At 37.4% G+C, this 25,310-nt stretch overlaps 1 protein-coding gene across 1 annotated transcript in view; it reads right to left on the bottom strand.

The window, feature by feature from the left end:
- LOC100369975 (metabotropic glutamate receptor 8-like) overlaps positions 1-21,530 on the bottom strand; it is a 57,255-nt gene extending 35,725 nt beyond the window's left edge. Inside the window, exon 1 of the mRNA XM_002738310.2 lies at positions 21,000-21,530. Coding sequence (XP_002738356.1) covers positions 21,000-21,530 — 531 coding nt within the window. The remainder of the gene's footprint in view (positions 1-20,999) is intronic.
- Between the last annotated feature and the right edge of the window lie 3,780 nt (positions 21,531-25,310).

Here is a 25,310-nt window from a genome sequence, read left to right on the forward strand (position 1 = left end):
TCATAATGGATTATTATTAAACTCAAATAAAATAAGGCACACATTAATACCTGCAACCATCACCTGTGATCATTAATGGCAAGTGTTCACAATTTTTAGCGAAATTTAATTACGATTTCAACGTATTTTTCGGCTTTTTCTTAATCGGGTTTCATTTCCTGTACTGCGATTTTAGATTTTCAAGTTAGTTTGGGGATATTTGCTGGTCCCAATCGTACAACTAAAATGCATCAACGCCATAGATGCTGAGTTGCCATGGCTACTTGGATGATGCGTAGCGCATGCAGACATCTGAGACGTCACAAACCAGTTGCAGTGATCGGCGCGTTATTATATAATATTTTTCGTCGAGTGTGATTGATATGTTCACATCTGAAACGAAGCGATTATCGATTTCGATGGTGCTGACACCTTTCAATGTGTGCGATGAAATTCCAATCACTGGCACGACCGGAAATGAAATCCCTCAATATTTACGCGAAGTTACTAATGAGCGAATATATGATCGTCAGACTTGTTGCCGACAGGGAGTCATGCCTCAAGTGAAAAACGATCACTTCTGAACACAAGCAATCCTGTATTGTGTTTGATATTTCACAGTTGCACGGCCTATTTGAGAGGTTAGCAGGCACACAGTTCGTAACAATGCAGCACCAAAGCAATGGATGCAACAATAAAAAAAACTCTTTCAAGTAAATTCATAAAACTATTTTTTAAACATCTATTATTGAAAATTATTCCTAATTGCCATGACAACGCAAGCAATCGACGCATACACATTATGATAATACCAACTATACAATACGATGCATCTGACAATTTAGATAAATCAATCAATCAAGTTTATTTTAACACCTCAACTTGATATAATAATTGCAGCACCTTCTGTATAATTCTTACTCTCAACAGGTATTTCTTTTAATCCTTCCAGTCACGTTACATGCATCGAGCAAGATAGTAATTGCAATATTCGGTTAAATTAGCACTATAATGGAACCCATACATCAAAGAAATAAACACGTCAGCCGTACATTCACAACACTGAACTCCGTGAATGCAATCAACAGCGTAACTTCTACGTCTTCTCTGCACTTAAATTCGCAGGATACTGTAATACGAACGGGGTGTAATCACATCATTTTCTTGCACATGAAACATCTACCACTGCTATTGACTGGAGTAAACTTTTCGACCCATGATAATGATGATTTCCCGTTCACGGCGAGATCTCGCGTATTGCGTGAAAGGCCCGAGCAGTGCTGGAAATGTTTTTTTTTTTTTTTTTATCTCAAAATCAAATTGGCAATCTCTCAGATATGGAGTTGAAATACTTTTACTTCAACGAAATTAATCATCAAATGTGCATAGCACAGGCGCGGAAGTACCCCCAAAGATTGTCGCGTTTGTCGAATCCCGTGCGATATTTTGATGTTATTCGTTATTACGTATAAAGCCTCATTTTCAGACGTGTTCGAAAATTGACATCATGGTACTGTGCTCACATTACTCCCACGCAGCGCTGCCCGACGTCCCTCGATGCATATTTCACTTAGAGTATCCACTGATGTGAAAGTAGAGACTAAATGGATACTATTGTTTGAACAATCCTGTCATTATGCATGCGTGCGTATATGGATGTCATTGATGGAATCTTCATACCACACTCATTTTCAATGTATTGAATAAACGCGATATCGCATAAGCGGTACAGGGTGAGCATATTGCTTGTATTCTATCGGAGGCTAGTTATGAAGATCATCCAAGTCGAAAATGTGTATAGCACGCAAATTCAATGATTCTTTCAGATATGAAATCGAATATTTGTGGTCGTTAGCTGGACTTTCCAGCACCACCCCTCCCTTTCTCGCTCCGATGAATCGTTTGGATCGTGCATAGCAAAAAAAAAGACGCTTAATCAAGACGTGTTCTCCAATTTACCTATTGCTAATTCCCCAGATTATCCGCTTTCGTGACAATGGATCAAGTTGTTTCCCTCGTGGTGGACAGGTAATCTCACTCGGTATCCTGGGCAGTAATTAGGGTTTGAATTGAAGAGTTCATACACGAATGGGCTAAAGGTCACTAATATATCAATACAGTTACTCATATGCAAATTTGCTAAATGATATCCATGCGCGCCCAGCGTCGGTAAAGAGGCACAGAAATCTTCGTTAATACGTAGGAGTTAGAAGTTTTTTTTTTAAATTTTAAAGCATGAAATAGAGAAAAAATGCGCATTTAAAGCGTGATTGTTCTACTTCACTATTGGCTGAGTTCATAACCCACAATACCTCTGAAATGTTACTGTCTTTAGTTTAAGCATCAAAGTGCGTATTCCCCATCTACACAACACATCAAATACGATCCACGTCCTGTATTTAAACTATCGTCGTGTGTGTTTTTTTTTCTCATAAGCGATTTGGAGAGTAGGAGGAGACCTGTCATATAAATAAACATTAACGTTACCCGTTTCCGACGGGTAATCGTTTTGAAACGTCTTTAATAATTGAACGTAATTTCCGATCATTAATTAATTATCCTGACAGTGTTAATTATTTACATTTTCTGGATATTCGCCAAATAATTAGTTTTCGATATATCAGGAATTTCCGTGACGTTCAATATGTATATCGTTGTATGTTATCGGCGGTCACACTTATTTATATTATTTTGATCTAGTAGGTAGGATTGCTTTTAAATTTACAATCGATTGATATTAAGCATGGCAGCCAGCAATTCTGACGTCGGAATAGCGGGGGAAAATAGATTACTCAGAGTTCATAGTTCACAGCGATGGTAAGAGCAATTTCTTCCCGTGTCAGCACTACTTTCTATACACAGCGTGAAATTCAATAAAATCATGTAGATTTCTGCATAACTGTAATACAGGTGAGGTAGGCCGCTGTGACAGTTTGTATATTTCGCGGCGACACTGGTGAAATTATTTCCTGACATAACGAACGACTCGGCACTGATTAATTCAGTGCAGTAGGTTTGCCGTCGATTGTATTGGGCATGGTATTCACAAAAATTCCTTACCTATTTGAAAAAAAAAGTGATCAAATTTGAGACCAGTCGACTGGACAGAAAGTAAAAAATGAACAGAACACGTTCCCAATTACTACTAATGGCTCCCACCGACCTACATACACATTATAGGTTGCCATGACTACGCGGTTATCCACTGTTGCGTTATTGTATAAAGACTTCAAAACACGTCGAAGAACATAATGTATCAAGTACCTAATTGGATATTTTGGTAGAAATAAATCAAGTGAATTCTTTACTTTTTCCACTCTAGTGGGTTAACTAATCAACAGTCCGTTGGCACTTCAGATACATGGAAATAATATTACAATTTGTTGATCTTCCGATAACTGATGCGTATGTATCCATGCCAAACACCGATATTAATGCCACCCAATCATGGCACAGCGATAGCATGATATTTTATAATAGTTATTCTTAGAGTAAAATCCGTGATTACTCCTTGATGACTTGAATTTGTAGTCTAATAAATATGTTTGCAATATACGTACATATGCGGGTGAAACATTTAATAGTGGTGCACGTGTTTAATGCGTTGCTATTTCCTCCATCAATATTTCTTGGCGTCCAATAAGGGCTGAGTATAGGCCAGAAATGAGTTTAATAGAGGTATATTATTCAAGCACAAGGAGTCTATTAACGTAGCCATATGTTACACTTATGATATGTTTCAACAATCAGAACGTTGACAAAAGACTGACATATCAACGTAAATGCAATATAATAACAAAAACCGAAATAAACGGATTGATCTATAGCTACGAATTGCTGTGACATCGTATTGAAAAATTAAGAAATTAAACACTCGATTTTAAAGACGTCCAACAACGTATACTTAATGATTATATAAAAAACAACGTCACGGATAAAGATGCACACTTAAAATGACTTTCATGCAATCTTATATTCATTTCAACTAACTAAAAACATCCTACCAGGTAAGTAATGTCATAATAATAAGCGTGGCCCCAAAGTATTCTAACTGAAGAATGTGTTCAACGCAATAATATCATGATGGGAAATTGTGTGAAGTCGCAGTGGAGTAATTAAATATCAAACAGGTTCAAATGATTGACGTATCACGTTTTGCCTAGATCACCTATCGACATACCACCTACGAATTCCATTGGTTTAATAACAAAAGTCTCAGAGTGCATATTTCTGTAGCAAATTGACGTCATCGTATAGCTCCCATAATGTACCATTGATAGCGTAAAATGTAATAGTATCCGTTGATTTGAAATTGCCAAAAAAACGGAAATAGAATATTTTAATTTATTTAAAGGGAATGTTCAGCATTATAATACCATGAACAAACAAACAAGCCATTCAATATTGAACCTTCGGTCAGTACGCACCCCCTCCCGCTCATCAACTGACCTCCCACCAATAAAAACAATATGTTATACACGTACATGTTTATGGATATGTGGCAGGAGAAAAAAAACGTATTTTGCTGAATGGAAGGCAATTCAGGCTTATAACCACTCGTCATTTTGAAGTTTGTGCTCAACTAATTACAGAATACCAATGATGCTCTGGTTCATTTCTACATTTTGCTATTGTCTGTATTATGAACGCTATAATGCTATAATGTGGAATATTAGTGAAGATATTCCCCCACTACTGCATGTGTACAGAGCGGTGTTGGTTGGTCCGTTGAGTTATTATTGCGGGGTGTAGCATGGAGGTCCATGTGTGTAGCTCGCTGCCTTCGCAGTGATTGACTTGTTTGTTTGTTCATGGTCTTATAATGCTGAGCATTTTTATTAATCAATCGCGACAAAGAATACATCGATTGCTTTATGAAAATTCCCCCGAGGACTAGCCCGCAGATGACCCGATACTGTCGTTTTCATGTCTGTCTGAGCGAACGCCGGGAGGCCATCTAAGAACCTCAGTATGGAAGCCCCAAATCGTTTATAGGTGGTCTGTAATTTTCTAAAAATATACAAGTCACTTATAATAAATGGCGATCCTTTGCACTTACGCTTACATCACCTGTAAAATGAGTTTAAAACGCACACTTTTAACTCAATCTCCAGCCTCGGTTAACTGAGTCATTTCACAAGTATACGGAGCAAATTAACGTCGATTCTTTCTTTAATTTATCCCGTTTTCACGGACAAACAATTGACTGTTTGTATAAATACGTTGATTTGTTAAACGTGTATGTTGTGAAATCAGTGAAATTAAACACAGGAGAAAAAATACCACTTAGCACGAACGTAGATTACAACATCGCGCAATGGTTTCCGTTTGAATAATGTTTTCGTGACCAGAATTAACTGCAGTTATTGCATAGTCACATAGCCGAGTAAGAGAACGCCACCACTGAAAATGGATACATTATTTATACAGTCCATATTTAAACTACATACCACATTACGATATATGATCATTTGTGTAGCATTTCCTCGTCAAATGCAGTAACACATATGCGCTCAGACAGGCCTAAATCAGTGGCGGAGTTGTGGAGCCTTCTGAGAGTTGGCGGTGTTTCTTCAGATGTCAGGGCGCTTTGTCCTCACTCTATATTAAGTCATATTTAATTAAATTATCACGGGTTGTTTGTTAGATGATTGACAGAATCAAAATTTCAATCTATTTTTCAGCACATTGAAACGATAAATGACAGGCATAAAGGGCAACAACAACTCGAGTGTCATCGTGAAACAAAGAAGGTTGGTATCGAACTTGACGATAAGCCTCAAAGTCAGCCTCATTTATCAATCAGTGATTGACACACTGAAATGGTTATAATTTATGCAAGCGTTCACCATCCGTAGATTAGTGCATACTGCTGAACTTTTCTAATGACTGTGACGTCCAATCACTCAATAATTCATTTATATACTGCTATGTATTGGTTAGCGGAACGATCTGAACTCAGCGTAGAGTAAGTAGACTTGCATACAGTCCATTGTTTATTTGTTGTTGTTTTTTCTCGGTGACTCGGCTTTCGCCATTTACACTCCCAAAACAGTTTATTTCATTGAGGGATCAACAACTAAAATACAAGGGACCGTATGCAAGTGTTCAGAGTAAAGTAAAGTCAGCATCATAGCTGATGAAAGCAATGGTTATTATATTTATCAGCCATTGTACATACGTTGATGCATGGGAATACAAAGTTGATAATTAATTTGATACCTTTCATCAAAGTGTGTCATGGGTCGTATTATAGATTGTATAATAGTGAACATAACAGTGTCGATATAAATACCAAACAACTGCTACAGCTTAAAGGACGGCAGTCGTCGTGCCGCGTCCTGTTCGATATGGGACTCGTAGCGACGTATACAACGCGTGTAAAATACGTTGTTTATTTACATGAAATTTGAACACGCGCTGCGCGACGACCACCGCGCTTTAATCATATGGAAATCAAACATTTGGGTTTGAATGTACCTTGTGAATACCCCGGCATAATTACCCCGATGCATTATGTGGTAATTTTAAAAGGACATCACGTGATGTTAATGCTTCCGAATTGTGACACATGGTAACAGCGGTCGGGATTATCTATTTTTTAATACTTTGTTTAATCAATTAGCGTTGTTTATTATACCGATAGCGGAGATCACAGTACACAGCAATCTACTAAACGATGCCAATCTACTTTCCTTTGGAAGGAATGCCATAAATTCATTATATTCAAGTGTAATTGAGTCCACCAATTACCATCAAAACGCACAAAGCAGTCATTGGCAATTCATGAACGCTATAAGTAATTAATTCGGTTATACCTCGCAGAGTTGTTTAAGCATGAGTAAGATAAACGAGTTCCAATCAAGTCTGTTTACAAAGCAATACAAATGCGTTGACACAGGGTATACATATTAACTTATTACTAACGAATCTGTAATTGTAATCCCAGTCCACCATGAATCCTAAACCAAACATAGGCGGATACCAACTCGTCGAACGGTAGTTCTGAAATATATGTTATACTGCATGAAGGACAGTCGTACGCAAGCCCAATTTAGAATGCAAACAATAAACATTACGATGATACCCAGTTCACCCTAGTGAATTAACATGAGTATGAATTGTATTAGATAGTCTTAATGATATGTAAGAAGATCGTGATTTTGATAGTGCTTTCTAAATCCGCAATATCGCATCGATAAATCGTGATAGTTGGCCGGATGAAGAGTGATTAACACTCCATAAATAACATTTTATAGTTTTTTTGGTCAATTTAAGCTACGTCAATGTAATATCTCGAATACCCACATCGTTATCATTTAACGATGGTGCCAGTCTGTCGTAAAAACACGCTTGTTCTATGGACTACCATAACACTTCAGTATGCGATATCAAAAATGGTAAATTAGAAAAATTGACAAGAGATATGATATTGGATTCAGTAATTGATTTTTAAGAGTGACTTAATATATTCAAGTAGCTTCAATCTGTTTAGGTGCCCTTCGCATATAAAAAGAATTGATTGAACAACAAAGAGATCGTTCATCCAGGGGTTGGGATATGGATATGTTATGTATATTCGGGAAACACACAACACAAAAGCATGTTGCAAGACTGCTTCATTATATCCTGAAATGGATTTCATGGATATTATTAAGAATATAAATTAAACTAATTAAGGCTGTGGCAGGTTTACGACATTGGCTTCCACTTGTGATATTCAAGCCGATCACGCACACCGTGCACTTATTAAATTAAATACACAATAACGAACGACCAATATTGCACAGCGGGCTTATCAACGTTGGATTTGCGTTTCACATTTAAATTGAATCTATACTGATTTATAAATGATGTAGATGTTTTTGTTGAAGATGAATAATGACGATATTATAATATAATATAATATAATATAATATAATATAATATAATATAATATAATATAATATAATATAATATAATATAATATAATATAATATAATATAATATAATATAATATAATATAATATAATATAATATAATATAATATAATATAATATAATATAATATAATATAATATAATATAATATAATATAATATAATATAATATAATATATAATGTAATATAATATGCTTTTGAACATTACCTTCTTTCATCGTAAGCTATGCAAAACTCCTACACACAGCTAACAAAAGCAATGAACGATATTAAATAGAATCGTCATTGGGTAAAAAAAATCTCATTTTTATATTTAGTACAATTCTAGGTGTGGTGTGTGCATGTGTGTGTAGACGTTCCATTGAACAATTCACGAACACTCCGTTCTCCCGAACAATGGCACTCCCACTCGAGATAGTGTTATTAACGACGAGTGCAGCTTCTTATTTCCCGCTATATAAGTACGCTGCCTGTTGGATGTAATATCACACTGTATACATTGTATGTCAGAAGAAAGAACCTTCTCCATATCAACCATAATCTCATGCACGTATTCAATGTAATGTATTGTATGCATCCGTGATGAAGTAGGATCATCCAATAGCCCCAATGGGAGCATCTTTGATTTCTCTTCTCATTTCTCGACAGCCAACAATGAAACACGGAATAATACGACTGTAATTGATATTCCTTTTCCCAATTGATCACGTCCAGTGCACAGAAAAGCAGACCAGTACAAGGATGAGAGTACGACAATAATTAGGGTTCAAGATTCCCTGATAAAAAATGTGATTTTCTGACAACCACGGGGACGGTAAGCTACATGATGCTAACCCCTCCCACTGGGAAACAAACATTGCTCTCATGTATGACAAGTTTTTACCAGACACATTTCGTTCGTTACTTTAGTAAAACCTAGCAGTATTGTCGGACGAATGTGGACATAACGGTCCAAAAGTGAAGACTGAAACATATCTTTCGACGATGAAGTTATTGGTTAAAGGGCGGTAGTCGTTGCGCCACGCATGCGCGAGATATATGGGCCTCATGAAAGATGGCGACTTTGACTGTTGCGCAGATTAATAAACTGAGACGTTTCGAAATTTGTAGATGATTGGAATGTATCGAAGGAGTCACCGGCGGTATTCAGTGCAAATCGCACCCAGGTCAAATCTCATACTTGTGATTTCCATTAGAAGAGCGCATTGGATTTTGGGAAAATCAATGTTTATCATCACAAATGTCGCACATGCGCAGCGCGACGACCACCGCGCTTTAAACAATGAACGAAAACAGGCACGGTGATGTATTCATTAGTGTAGACTTTGAAAGAAAATGTAATACCTTAAAGTTAATACATTCAGGTATATCTGATTACATCTGTGTACAACGCCAGGAAAGCTGTGTGGTTTTAAGAAACTTTATTGGAGAGGATTAAAGTGTTTAGAATTATCCCTAGGGGTTAATGGATGATTTATGTTACCTAAGAAATGAGATTTCTAATCAAGCGAAGGGCCTTCTCATAACTCTATTAACTGTAGCCTTCAGTGAGTATGTATACATAGCAACGGCTTAGTCTTAAGCTGGGTGTATTGCATTGCATTTCAATGAATGGGAGGGTAATGTATATCATAGTATCTCCCAGTATAGAAGTGCTGCTGTAATAACTCGCACTTAACAAAAAACGTCATACTATACTAACATTTAGATAGTTTTGTAATTTACCACTCTGATTCAAGCAATTGCTCTTGAGGTTGGAAAAGCCATTGTATAAATGGTAGATATGCAGTATGTATTCGATAACGATCGGAAACTAATAGTGTATGTCCAGTTCAAATAATACAGAGGCGATGTATTATCAGGACTCTGCTTGTGTTTCAAATGGTAAATTGTAACTACTGACAATTGTGATTTTATTATAATCCATTTATTAATTAATTATTTTTTTAATTATTTTTTTTAATTAATTTAATTTATTTATTTGTTTATTTATTCGTTTATTTATTTATACATTTATTTAGACATTTAAACATGTATGAATTTATTTCATTAAACATTTAAACATTTAGACATTTAAACATTAAGCGTTTGTTTATGCATTTATTTGTACATTTATTTTTTTTTACTTTTGTTACATAGATTTAAGAATTTTTCAATTTAAATTAGTTAGCCGACACGTTATTTAAAATAACACACAAAGTAAGACGAATATTGGACATTCCATATCATGTAACCAAACAATTAAAGTAAACTACAAAAAGTAAGAGCAAAATAGACGTTATAAAGTACTTAAATGGTAGTGGTCGTCGCGCCGCATTCTGTTCGATATGGGACTCATAGCGACGTATTCATCGCGGCGTGTAAAAAATTTTTTTTACACGGAATTCGAACACGCGCTGCGCGACGATCACCGCTCTTTAAATATCTTAAATTTCCCAGTAAAACAACTCTGTAAGGTAATAGTAATGGTTAAAAAAACGTCCAATAAGATACAAAATAAAGTAAGTATTTTCCGTCAACTACGACAATAGTTACCGTTACCGATACTGTATAACTAATACAATTACGTGTAACGATACCACGTGATAGTTTCGTTGAGCTCAGAAATCCAAGCACAATGTATGACGTCAATTATGTCGACTTAACATGATCAGATGTTCAAACTAATAAACAATTCTGCTATTTAAGTAGTAACGGAACTTGGAATTACGAATGACAAGAAGACAGTTATTACTTTGATAATGTCAAAAGGAGAGAGACATGTATATTTCAATTAACACGTATTGTACGTTCTGTCTCGCTTCTTTGAATATTGCGTGGCGATTAGTCATAGTATGCTAATCAGCGGAAATGACGTTGCACGTGTGATATTTCTAAGCTGGTTATAAACATGTTATTTCAAAAATAGGACTTAAGACTTATTTAGAAACAAGTGTATTACAGATACTGTAGTGAAATAAGTTTTCAATTACGTTTCTGCAGACGGATTATTCAATCAATTTAGTGGATTTTCGTATAAATATCCACATGCGATACATTTCAATTATATCAATGACCAGCCTTCGGAATATCCAAATATACCATGCAGACAGACAACCGACTATCAGTCCACAACAATGTCATTCATTATTAACGGTAAAGCCGGTAGAGTTTATATTAATTTAACGATCTACGTGACTAAAAAAAAAACGTCACTTGGTTTTATGAGACGTACCCCTTCTGGAATAGTAAACCGTGGAATAACTCGATGACATGACATGTAGTTCGTATTCCCCATGAGAGAAAAAACTACGTAAGAGAAATAAATGTCGGGTTTTCCGGCCAGTTATTTAATTTATATAACTAAAAAGGACAGGTTTTTCATAAGATTAATTGCACGTGCGTGGAATAATGGGAAACATTGAATAAGTACGGTCTTTAAAAGGACTGCACGATTGTGACACTGTCGGGAGCCAGTCGGCGTGTATTAAATCATTTACGAGGAATAAAGGCGAGAATAAACAAAGAAGTATCAGAGACAAATATAGTCACCTTGTAAATATAGATCGGGAACGAACACTTCAATACTAGATTTTACGTTGCGAATGACGAATATATGCATGGATGCAGAAAAACATAAAAAATAAATGCGAAATTTGAAATCAGTTAGAGACCTAGCGATTGATTGAATAGTTTGATTACGTCATAATTTACACTCAATTGACTTGTGTGGAATGAGGCAATTCTACACGCGTCCACAGAGTTAGGCGGGATACATCCAGACTTGCTAAGTAGTCAGTGACGCATCGACTTTTTTTAACAATTGGTTGTATGCATGTGTAGTCGTCGTTCAGATGAAATTCCTAATGTGTATGCGTGTGTGCGTATTAGGCGCGTGCGTGTGTAGGTGTGTGTGTCTCTGTTTCAGACAAGCATGACCACGAAATTTAGTTAATTAGCATACATATAAAAGGTTATATTAGACGCTTAGCTTTTTCGTCATTAATAATTCAATACTTAATAATATTATTTGTTATACGTATATTTATACTGCGCTTCCACATATCACCGAAGCTACTTACATCACGACTAACCTAGCGTTGTGAAATTTAGCGCCGTTTTAAACGTGTAGTGCACAGGACGTTCCGCTACAAATATCTAGATATATTTTGTAGATATATTTTGCGTTTGTATAATCCTAGTTCCCACGCAATAACCGAAAACATACTTGATTCAAAATATGTTCATCTAATGAAAAACTATCCATGACAAATCTTTAAAAAAATCCGGATAAATATAATTTATATAGTGAGAAATACAAACATGATTTACGGTAACGGTTATACATGTTCAGCGAGGGGTGATCTCTCTATTGAATAATCTCATGTCAGCCTGTGCTGTTTGAGAATACGTTCCAATTCTTAAAAATAGCGCTGTAGCCGCAAGTGTTAACATTACAAGTGCCTTTCCACTGCAAATATGCAATATATTCAGCTCTCGATCGGTTGAAATGTGCGCTATCGCTTCAGAGATACCATTACTATATCCTAATTAATGTCACAATGCTTTCAACTTTGTGTCCTTGTCTTATATTGAAATAAAAAAAAATGCCCGTGTAACTTCCCATGGTGCAATGTGACGTCTCCTCTCGTGGCGATCTTTTGTATGGTTCTATATAGCGTGAGTACAAAAGGAACGTTGCCTTATATCCACCTAATAATAAATTTCAATTCATCGCCTCGAATTAAGATGCTATTCAATTAAATATTGGAATGAACCTATCAGGGATATAAAAAGAGAACAAACGGGGAAAATCGGTATAAAAAAGGCCCAAAAGAATAGGTCTGTAGAAATTGAGAGTATTGACAAGATTCATCAATAGTACTGCCAAGCGCGTAAGATAGATAGCGATCGGTGAAAGCAACCACATAAATACTTAATATTATAGATCTTTCTAGAAAAAAAAACGTATTTATTCTCACTTTAAAGCTTCAAAGAATACAAAATTGTATAAAATGGTTTCTATTTTGCGAAGCAGTGGCATCATAGTTTATCGGAAAGCTTTTTCAAGACAAAACAGTGGATGTCTTTGTCGTTATGAATTACCTCAATAAAGTGTTTACACAGGGGGGTACACGGTAGAAAGCAAGCGAGCAATACCAAATGAAATGGTTCACGAATATCAACGCTGAAAACCCAATTGTTTCATTCTTGATTATATATATACTATACGCTATGATGATAGATAATTGAAGTTTGTAAATGAGTAAATATCCTAAATCTACACAGTATATTACGTCAATACGAAACAAGTTTTCTAAAATACAGATTGGGACAGTGCCCTAAAATTATGTTTTCAAATTGTTTGATACATATACTAGCTGAACTAGAGCGTCATTCTGTGCGAGTTGTTAAGTTAGCGCGTATTATAGAGTCCTAACTTCGAGTTATTGGTGCGGATGACACTTGTTGTCCAATGCAATCACTTTCATTGTAATATGGCGGATGTAGACAAGACTTTTTGGTTGAAGAAAATTGAAATACTTTCTATTTTCACATGGATGTGTGGAGGCTTGGTATAATCAAGGAGTGGAACGCGTGTTTCCAGTCTAGATATTTATTTTTAAATTTGGTCAGATATCGCGGGTTCATTTTAGCGTATCCACGTATAACTTCACCACGGTAAATTATTGATCAATAGAAGTAAATCCATGTTGAAATTAAGAGTCTTGCCTTTCTAATTGAGAAAGGTTGGCATACGAATATGCGACAAATCTGTCATTTATGTGAAACTGATATTGAGGACTAGATACACTCAGGGCTTCTTGTATATCCACTTCATGCGAAACTTAGACATCGCTTTATTCCATCGTTTTTCACTGAACAGCCCATATCCAATTACAAATTCATTTGGTTTATTAAGCGTAAAATACATTTTGCTATGAAAAAGGATCCAACTGTCTACATGAAATGTAATATATTCATTTATGGAATATTTAGTAGATACTGTGCCCGCACACATATGGGCCACTGAATTTACTTATGTTTTAATAACAAACTGTAAAGAGAAGATGGTGAAATATACATATATGGTTTATTACTAAACATGTAGGTGAACTATTTTTAATTGTCTATGTTTTTTTTCAGGCATTTGAAAAGGCATTGTAACATCCTAACTACCCCACCCGTTTAACAAGACTACGTGTCCGATCAGAATGTTTTACCAATCTCCATACTCTGAAATGACGGATGACAGAAGGACACTTGAGAAATGACTAATTGAACCGCCATGTTTCTGATTTGCAGATGAACGACTTGACCCGATGTACTGACTGATGCATCGAGTGAATGCAGTACCATGCACTGTATTTGGATATAAGTAACATGTTGTGTAGAAATATAACGACATGGATGGCTGACAACATGACGATTGGCTTTCACAAAATCGTGAGAATCTTCATTTACATACATGTGTGTTTGTTTGTTGTTTCCTCGTGCAATTCTCAGCTGAAATATATCTGATCAGCGTTATTCAAGAAACCAGACTTTGTTTGTATTTATTTATTTGTTGTTTGCTTTTTCTTTCTTGGATAGCGTTAACTTACACAATACTGTTACTGATATACTTGGGTTATGCTGACCGATTTCCAGTTAATGGCAGTTGAATAAAAGAGTAGCACAAATAAAAAACCAAGCGTGCTTGGAATCTTGCAAAGATAGCTCTTCTATTATTCCATGGCCTGCAGTCATAGCTTTCAAGTACAACTTGAAAATACATGCAAATGAAGCGACGGGTCCTTGTGGAAAGCTATATTTAACAACTGGTGTGCGTGACTGACTCTTAGACTTTCTCCAAAATTAATATATATGGCTTGGGGGAAAGTCCATTAACTGCTTGTAACAATGCCAGTGTGGCGGTCAGTTCTGTGAGCACAAAAACATCAATGCGTTTTTCGCCCTAAAAAAAATCATAATATAACAGGGCTTTTCTAAATAACAGACTAGTTTTTTCGTTAATTAATTCTGTCGAACTTTTGTTAAATTTTGTCCTTATTTACACATTTGAACAAGCACACATACAACATATGGTAGTATATGACGTAGCACCCTGTTCGAAATTTCTCGTCCCAAACACAACCAGAATCACGTTATGAATAATGTACAGTTTTCTCATGCAACGTAGAGATGGAAATCAAGTCGTTCGTTTCAGGCGTTCACAAAATGCTTATATTTTTTTCTACTATGACGCCTCACGTTTAAACTACTTGAGATTCACATTTGTTATTTGTTTTCCAGAACAGATTCCCAAGGTAAAAGTCTCGTGGGGATAATCCATTCATTTATAACACGTTGTTAAGCGCAGATTAAACTCCAAAATATACAAACCGCGTACCGTACCTGGCCAAAACATTTAATTGTTATTTGATTAAAGTTGCAGACCCAGGAGGTACCCTGGATTCCGCTGCCGCTGTCATTCGCCAATCCCTTAGGTATACTATATAGATAAACAACTTGAAATACTCTTACTCATACTTTAATTCACCCTTAATCCTACTGCACTCAGGTGCCACTGATATGACTTGGCATACGAGGCAGAGCGTGTAGAATGGCGGGCGTGATTCAAAGAGTTTTGTTATTATACTCTAACCTACAGATACGTGAATGAACAGAAGATGTCATTTCATTGCCTTCGGACGGAGAAAATCGCTGAACATATCTGTTAATAGACCATTAGTGGGGTTTTGTAGGCGCTATATATATTTTTTTCCATTACGTCAACGACTTTTTTGTCTCGGTCGAAGTATGCTCTCGATAAGCTAAATTTTCACCTATCTAAAATGTGCCTACCAAGGCGAGCCGTAATTAATACATATACGAGGACTTTTGTAGTGGTTATACCACGGTACGAACGCGAATGGACAAAATTGTGGACGCGATGGCACACTCAGAGAATAATATCACGTAACCCTGACATATTGTATGATTTAAGTTACAAGCCCGAGTGCATACCTTTTTGGTCATATGTTTAGATTCTCTGCTCTACTTTGTTTCTCTACTTTTACTTAACATATTGCGACGTACAAAAAAAAAACGCACTGGAGGACACAACTCTAGTACGCGAGATTATTTCAAGATTAAGTGAAACATTGAATTTTGTTTTCAATAAAGAAGACTCGAGAGAGATCAGGTTATGTTTATTCTGTGATAATCATTCTATCTACTGAAGTATCAGAGCTAAGCCCGTGAAGGTTATGTTTTTGTCACTGTGACGTTACATTGTAATGACGTGAAACGTACATTATGCAACTAACAATCACAGCAGGATATATTAGATGTCACATTATTGGTCGACTGCAATTGTATATCGTGGAGGGCTTTTACTACTTATTAAACCTCTCTAGCCACTGTAAACAGACTTATATTGAGATTCGGCAGCACAGAGTCGACAGAGTCTTTACAAACATTTTAGAAACACGAATGCTTTAATGACTTTTTCGTGTTTTCAATCCAATTCTCGCTAAAACATACCCTTCTCCGGACTGCACCTACTTGGAGAGATTCAATTTGCGCGAAGAACAGTGCCAATTACGTGACTGTTGCTAACACGCCTACATACACAGCTGTCTGATAGAGAAAAGTAAGATTGACCCCCTGAGCAATAGAGCGCAGTGCTGAGAATGCCAATCGGGAACAAAAAGATGCAAAAGTGATTTGTTGCGTGTGTGTGCGTGTTTGTTAAGATAGAACACTGAGTACGACATTTCGAATGTTGAAGCGCCACATCTCGATGATGTCTACAATACGGGCTCCATGTGACGTAAAAATACATGAAAAATAAATCCACAGTTGTCACAAAAATGGAACGACTGATCTAAAGATCAAAGAGAAAGCATAACAAGTATTACGAATACCAGAGTTTTACAGACAAACACAAATCTTGTTAAAATAAAAATAAATCATTGTGTGTGTTAACGTGATGTTGACGAGATACTGTATATCGACTGCTGGCGTTTGCCTGGGGGTTAAACTTATTTCAAAATGGCGTGAAATGCGCTTCACATATAATCAATAGCTTGGATTTTGTTCATTCTATGACGTCATTAGCACGTTTCTACACCAATGGAATTTCATTTCAAATGCAATTTCAACATATACACATACACACAAATGCATAATTTCAAAGACATTTCCAAAGTAAGAGTCAATTACATGCAATATGCTTCATTGCATTCAGAGTAACCTTGCAAGAAAAAAACGGTTTAATGTTCTCATTGTATATTCATATGCGCTCATTATTCCGCCAACGAAATGTCCCACTCTCATAAAACATCGCTTTGATGGCGATGAGCGAGGGGGAGAACATGAAAATTAATCGCTCGTGAAGTGAAAATGTGGGGTTGATCAACCACACCGTCCGGCGCGTAATCCCATCCAACGGTCCTGTTTTAACATTGAAGTGAATTCAATTTGAGATGATGTCACAATAGCGCATGAAAGTTCTTGGATGATTGAATCATGATATTATCAAAACGAGACGGGTCAGATCTATCCAATTATGGTGCTATCATGAAGCCACTTTGGACCCACGGCTGTTTTCACCTGCCATTAGCCTAATGAGAAGACAACATAATCAGATTCGATGCCAGAACTCTCTTCGATAGTGATTGGCTAGCTGACTAAGTATGTGATCTGCAATTTACTTGACGAACCCCCTCGGGAAATTACTTATGTTTATTTCTTGCCGGATACTGTATATGAGTGGTCGATCGTAAGATAACCACAAACGTAGCACAATATCCAATGTTTTACGCAATATCAATCTGTTTTTTGGGCGTGTTCGAAGCCTTCTCACTGTGGAGTGTGGGAGAACTGCATGCTCGTAATTTCCAACAACTTGAACAATAAACTACAGTAACGTGAATTGGTCTGATGGGGAAACTTACAACTGCGTGTTTTGAGAAAGTTTCCATCTTACTATGTGGCGTTTGATTGCCTTAGCTGAAAGAAATTTCGGGGGCACACATTTTTCTAGTGTGTCGTACTATCGGAGTCACTTTATTATACCGTTCGCTATTACTCCCAAGTAAGTAATCCGACCCCGTTCGTTTAGTTTATACAAGGCACTGACAGCATGCAACAGTTCGTTAAATCGGCGTACCACGTTCTTCAGAGTGGTCAGCAGTTACCCCGTGATTACCCGCAATTTGGAGGTACATCGGGCTAAATGAAGTAATGTGTAATCACGACAAATGAAATAGTTACAGCCGTGACCTCCGAGGTGGCGATCTGCAACAATTACGGCAGACGGTCTGCGCATATCACACGGCGTTACCACCGTGAAACTGCACCCGAGTGGTGGAAGAAAGCTAACACCGTGTTCAGGCATTCATGCGAGACAAACTATGTATTAATAAAAGGGAAGTGAAAACTACACGTTGTAGGAATGCGTTAAGACATGGCACGCGTCCTGGGAATGAATGATAGTTATCGAATATATATCGCGAGTAGGACATGCGTGGGGAACTGACATCACACAAGAAGAACAGAGGTATCCAATAATGACAAGTGTCGTTGCGACTGCGTTAGATAATCAAGTGTAGTATTAAAGTCATAGAGCGACACAGAATACTATTATTGAATATTTTAGTAGACTATTTCATTTTTTGAAATGTATTTTATAGAGAACGGTAGAGCTATACATGCAACTTGAATTTGTTGGCAAAGAATACATACACATGTGTCACGTCGTGGTGTCGGTCCGGGGCACAGTTAATGCACCTGTTTTATAGTATGGTAATGCCATTGATGACGCAATGAAGACACATTGTGGCAATTGCGCTGTGATTCAAATTGCGGGTGGTCAAATCATGATATCATGTACTACTGTATTTAAACTTATACTTGTCGGATAAACCTTAGTAAAACGATGTTTAGTTTGTTTTCAAACTAAATTCAAAGTTACGATTACGGGAATTTAGAACCGTGAGTAGGACTAATAAATAAGAAATAAAACAGTATGCGACATATTTTAACACGATTTAACATCTTGTGTCACTGTTTATCAATTTGTAAGCTAAGGATCAGCATGCTACTACCCAATCAAGTAAGGTCAAATCATTACCCAACAAGGGAGACGATTCCAGGGGCATTTGGACTTTACTTTTTTTTCGAAAATGACGAATTACCATTCACTAAAGTATCACCTGGAAATGTACTCTTCTTTCGCCGTATGTTGGGGGCTTGGTGTGCTGTCTCTCATAATAACATATGACGTGTCATACTTATTATAATTAATGCGAGTTTCAATTTTGAAAACATGTCAACACGTGACTACCATCTTTCAGTTAAAAAAAATGCGCCAACATAATCTCAACAATGAAACTATTGGCAACGCTTTCATTGTCTGTTTCATATCGCTAAAAATTAAGCTACAATAGATTGAATTAATCTAATGTGATATAAATATCCGTTATAGAGTTCAAGTTCACTATGGGGTTCAAGTTCCTCTGATTATGATTGAACTTCACCGACTCCGTGGGTGTAATTTGCATGGTAATGGCCCCGTCATTGCTGTCTTCATACTTGTGTATATAGCAATATCGGTAGGTCTCTAGTGACGTGGCAGAAAAAAATCAATTAGGTTTGACCTCGCGGCATGACCCTTGCTGAACACATTCAAACTGTACTTCTTTTTTCTTTAGTTTAACGCGATCCTATTACTCCCCGTAAACGGTTTAATGCACTTGTAATTATTTTTATTTGTGATTTAAGTGACCCTTAATACCATTGGAGCGAAGGAAGATCGTTGCCACGCGTTTCCACCTCCAGACGCGATTTTGATATAAACATGTGTATATACTTATATCTGGAACAATTCTGGGAAAACTTGTTAAATTACGTATCCGAAGCGAAATGTCTGTTTTTCTCATGCATTTAATAGGTTTGTGAATGGCATGTATCATATATGAAACTGTCAACGCCAAAATCAATTGCCAAATTGATGGGGCACTATGCTGAAACAACTCGGTCGATGCAGTATCGTTGCTTATTGATTTGTTTTTGAATGGCATTTCACTGGCAGTGAATACAAACGTTGGTGAAGTTCCTAACGTTACTACTAATATCACCAACGCTGCTTCAAACAACGCCGCACTGTACTGATAGCATCGCACATTTTAATCAGTCCAATTGCAAGTATGAAAAAACGCAATGTCTACAGCCAGTACGATATGTATTAGTACGTTACCAGCAGACAACTAACCATTTTGTCGACGCTAACTCTAGCTGCAACGATCGAGATCCGAAGTATAATTTTTATAGGCCATCGAATCGCCATCGAAGTTTTGTTTAATTGTGAATACCTTTTATTTAATATGAATCCGATTATAATACATAATGATTGATCAGTTGGTTTAAAAATAAATCTTAAAGCGTAAATATGGAATAGGCATAGTGAGGAGGGCGTATACAATTACTATTCAAACTGTTGGCTTACAAACGTACTCTCAATTAAAACATAAATACATTTCAGAGTTGGTATTACATAACACTACCTCGGTCGAATAACATGCTTTTGTCGGCTCACATGAGTCAGCGTGATGCGCACGGTGGTACAAATGTTTACTGTTTCCGTGTATCGTGTTCGTATTCCATGTGATGGGTTCTTTGAGGTATTGATCAGCCTGAAAGCCGTGGATAATTATTATTAGTGCAGTGTCGCGCTTCTAACTCACCATTTCGCAGGTATCAATTTCCATACACCGCCCGCGATTTCAACTCGCTTGCTTGAAGAGGTACATTAGCGAAGCCGGTGAAAACCGATAGCGCGACTAATTTGGAGAATGCGATGATATTTACTTTCAGTCTTACTGGAAATAGAAACGATCCATTTTGTAATCGACCTTCGATACTCTTACGCACTGTCGTTATTTCGGTGAGCCAATCATTTGTAATATGTTTGACTTTCATCGTGAAATTTGTAACTGATAATTGACTCGTTCTATGCACACCGTATGTTTACATTTCAACAAAAGTGTACATAGCGCAGTAATGAAATCCTTCACGCTAATCCAATTTTTTTTTCTGACAGAACAATGTAAAATAATCTATAAAATAAACTTACTTGAAATAAACCGAGTATGTTGGCCACCATAACGGAGACAGAGCTTGATGAAGCGCCCGCGACTCCTGCTACCGGCTGGGGTTGACTGTAAATTGGGTCGCTCCCGTTGGGGCACTCTACGTTCTCTAGGTCCACGTGGCCCATCTTTGGACCAACGAACTGCATAGATTGCTCCAAGGCGTATGTGTCGCGAGAACACGTATCCAGTATGTGGGCTCCCAGGGTGATGTTAGGCAGTAAGTCGGTCCTCTTATTGATCATATCGATGGCATACAACATAGCTTCCATCCGCTGTATGCCCTGCTCCTTCTTGGCGTAGCCGCACGGTTTGCCGATCCCCGCGCTGTGGATGGGAAAGAGTCCGCCCAGTACTACGTCCCCAGGGATTTTCACCGAATCCCCTAGCCCACTGACTCTGCATATATCAATACAACTCACCAATACGATGTAGAAAACAACGTTGTCCACTGAACGACTGAACAAACCGTGTTCTCTTCTCGCGTGGAAGGTAGTTCCGGTGGTATAGAACATGTTTTTTGTTTTAAATCTCACACTCACAACAAGGTTAACAGACGTTTATATAAAAATCCCAACAAAACCAAACAATTTGTTGTTATTGTGATATTTACCTGTCACCCACCTAATACATACACTCGGCGAAAACACGCAGCGAAAACATCGTGTAGCAGACTAACTTATTATGTTTCCTTTTATCGTCAAACTCGACTTTAGGAAGTTGGTGTAGTATGTCAACAAATCCAACCAAATCGTAACGTCGATTCAAAATAATGATAGCGTTTTGAAAAAAACAACTTCGGAGATGGGCATTATTGTGTTTTTACTTCGTGTAATTGAACAAAGCGCTTGTTAGACCGACGTCGTCGACTCGCTTACCAGTGTAGTTCATATTAGAATTTGACGTAGCAACACGCTTGTGATGATGGTTCCAGCTCAGCAGAACGTGTATGTCCGTTCTATATCCACAGCGATAACGTGGTAGCACTTTGGGTACCGTGAGAAGACGTCTGTATACAGAGTGAGCATGGGCGTTTACAAATCTGACGACTTCGACCCTATTCGTTGTCTGTCAAGACGATGAATGGGGCGTACCTACCGTACACTCTCTTAAGCTCAATGCTTATAGGGCGAACCACTTCGATGACAAAGAGTGAACCGCCGCACACGGCGTAATATATAATATATTTCGCCAAATGTGACAGTCTGAGAATGAATTACCAAAACGTGGTGGCGATGCCCTTAGTTAAATTATAATTATCTGCTGGTAACTACCTCCCGGTATTATTTAATAATTTGTTTTGCCATCATTATCCCCATTCATACGTTGCCGGGGGTTCTGATTTCACCGTTAGACTACCATGTCAGCTAACATTGCGGGTTAAATAGAATCTTTAACGTATATTATCGAATTGAATGTTGCTTTATCAAATCACAATGCAGACCCTGCGGCGCTTAGTAACTTACAAGTCGGTTGCGAAACATTACTTAGACGTCACAGTTCTCATTTAACATGAAATATATCTTTGGGGGTTAAGTTCATCGCAATTACCGACCGAATAGTTAGTTACGGTGGACGTTGGTGGCGCTGGGCATAACAAATGAAAAAACACCGAAGACAAGATTACAGAAAGAACAACGAATGTTAAGTTAACTGTTTCTTATTTCTTTCAATGTGATTCGCAATATCCATTTATATATCAGTACCGGGTATATTTCATCGTTATGTGCGCCAAATACACCATCACGGATTTCCTCAGCCACTAACTTCAACATGATAAGCGATGACCCGAATCAGTGATAGCTATAAACTAGGAGGAAATGACCGAGCCATCATCCCACCTACTATAAAACGGACATGATAAATATTTACCTCACATGTTATACGGTGGAAACATTACACTATGTATCGGATCATCACCTTTGACCTACTTATGCTACGTACGACAATCGTTGTTTCATTTTGATATATTTCATCGTTTTGCATTCAGCTTCAACTGACAATACGACTCACTATCTCGCCCCCTCAACCCGCTCACCCACCCACCAATTTTGTAGTGACAAATACTAGCAGTACTAGTGTAAGAGACCACTGTATCCATTTTATAAGTTAGAATAATCAGCAATCAGAAAGAGACACGATCGGCGAGAAAGACAGCACTTCCACTACTTAATTAAATACATATATCCGAAGCGGCTGACAGTCTAGTGCAATTATTTTGATTGAATTAGATGTTATCTTTGTTTCTCTGACCACGTGGTTCGTCACATCTTATCGGATTCCACACTTGCCCTCCGCCATCAAATAAAACAAACATATCGCTAATTTGTAGCCCAGGTTCACTGGCCTGGACTGATTGACCTGTCAATTGAGTTTGACAGACTTCAACATGTCGAATTTCACACGGATCGTGTATTGTCTCACAGTGAACTTCCGTCATGATATATTTTATTTCAGTTACATTAAAGAACTGATCCCTCTTCCGCCGGCCTGATACATTTCCTGGATGTCCTGCCTACGAAACACCATCGCACGCACATTGTGTGTGTGTGTTCCCTCTCATCGCGTATTACTCATAGATAAGCTATATGGCTTGAGATATGGCACATTCACTCCACTCCCGCGACACAAAGCTGTATCAAAATATCTGTTGTTTTGGTGTGTGTTTCAAAGATGGCAGTGCGGCGGCCACTGTTGATCTATGATCAAAGTGTTTTCAGGGCAATCGAAACATGATGCATTTGCTCTGATCACTTCAAACTTGATATATGTCATTATAATCGGGGAAAAAATTCAAGCTGACTTTAGCATACCTATCTAAAATCCAGTCGTGCATATTCGACACTTTTAAAAACCTAATTGCATCATACGCTGACATGACACACAGGTACATCGACACCTAACACATTGCATAATATACACAAGTATGACATCGCCAGTTAATTTTCTCTAGACATTATGCACTGATGTAGGCTTTCGGACTCGTTTTATTGAGAGGATTTATCAGAACATGGATACAAACCTAAATACAAATGAAAACAAAGACAAAACAATTTACTGTCGTGAAAATAAGTATTACATATAATACGTACGCCATTTAAATGAACCAGAGACTCAGTCTTGTTTTGTTTCCTCTCGTGTGAGAATGGTACATGTCGTATTTCACAGCATGGCCTTCATATAGCGACACAATTTCTCTATTTGAAATAAACGCAATGTGTGATCGCGGTAGCATCTGGATCGTTCTTGTTCATTTCACAAGACAAACCCAACAATAACAAACAATGTGTTACTTCCCAGACACCTTTGGACCTTTTCCCAGCGATTTAGGCTGTGCAACATTTAGAACGTGCCATGTACGTCAGTCAATATTCTCGGGCGTGTCAATTCGCAGGTTTAACTTTATGAATTATACTCTTGTTGTTTTAACATCCTACTAAAAGCTTCCGAGGTGTCGATTGTATTAAAATGTGGGATGCATGATTGTTTAAATGGAATGTCCACTACCTCGGCGATGTTTTACTCTTTGCAACTCGCCCATCGGTGATGATATTCCTTCGCTCAAAACAGGATTGGATCAAAACCGCGTGAGACTCCGTGGATGCTTCGACACACACTTATCATTTTTTTAAAAAGTTTGAAACATTCGGCATTGTAAGTATCGTGTTGCAGATATCTTAATGGCTTTCTGTAAAGCCGAAAACCCGACGGACATACTTATTCTATAAATAGAATTTATGTGATTGTTATCTTACCACGAGATACTGTAGGAGTTTGGAAACAGTGCGGTAGGCTGGGCGAGGGGAAAATGGATTGACAAGTGTTTCCGCACCAATGGCGCAGCAACGATTTTTTTAAAATGAAGTTAACGAGGGAGAGAAGCTATTTCAACCCTAGTACGGTAGCACGGTGTACGTACAGCGACAAATTGCTATTCGTGCGCGATGCCCCTAACATGCTGCTTACAGCACTCAACCGCAAGATGCCATCTTACAACATGTAAAAACGTGCGCATAGCAGCACGTGGACGCATTGAATAATACCAATAGTTTCGACACTGAACCAATTACGTAATACATCTCTCTGTAATGTCCTAATAGAATATATATACATTTTGCCACCCGAAATCAGGTTATATGTTTCTCTGTAGAAATTATCTTTAAAAAGAACGCATTATATACATAATATTATGCATTTTGCTTTTTACAGTGATGGAGAGTGGTTGTCGAAAAATTCCAACACTGAACGTTTGTTGCCTAGCAACAAGATTTGTTCTGTGATGTACACAGTATATA

Source organism: Saccoglossus kowalevskii, chromosome 3 (genome assembly GCF_978046115.1).
Source record: "Saccoglossus kowalevskii chromosome 3, keSacKowa6.1, whole genome shotgun sequence".
Taxonomy (NCBI): domain Eukaryota; kingdom Metazoa; phylum Hemichordata; class Enteropneusta; family Harrimaniidae; genus Saccoglossus; species Saccoglossus kowalevskii.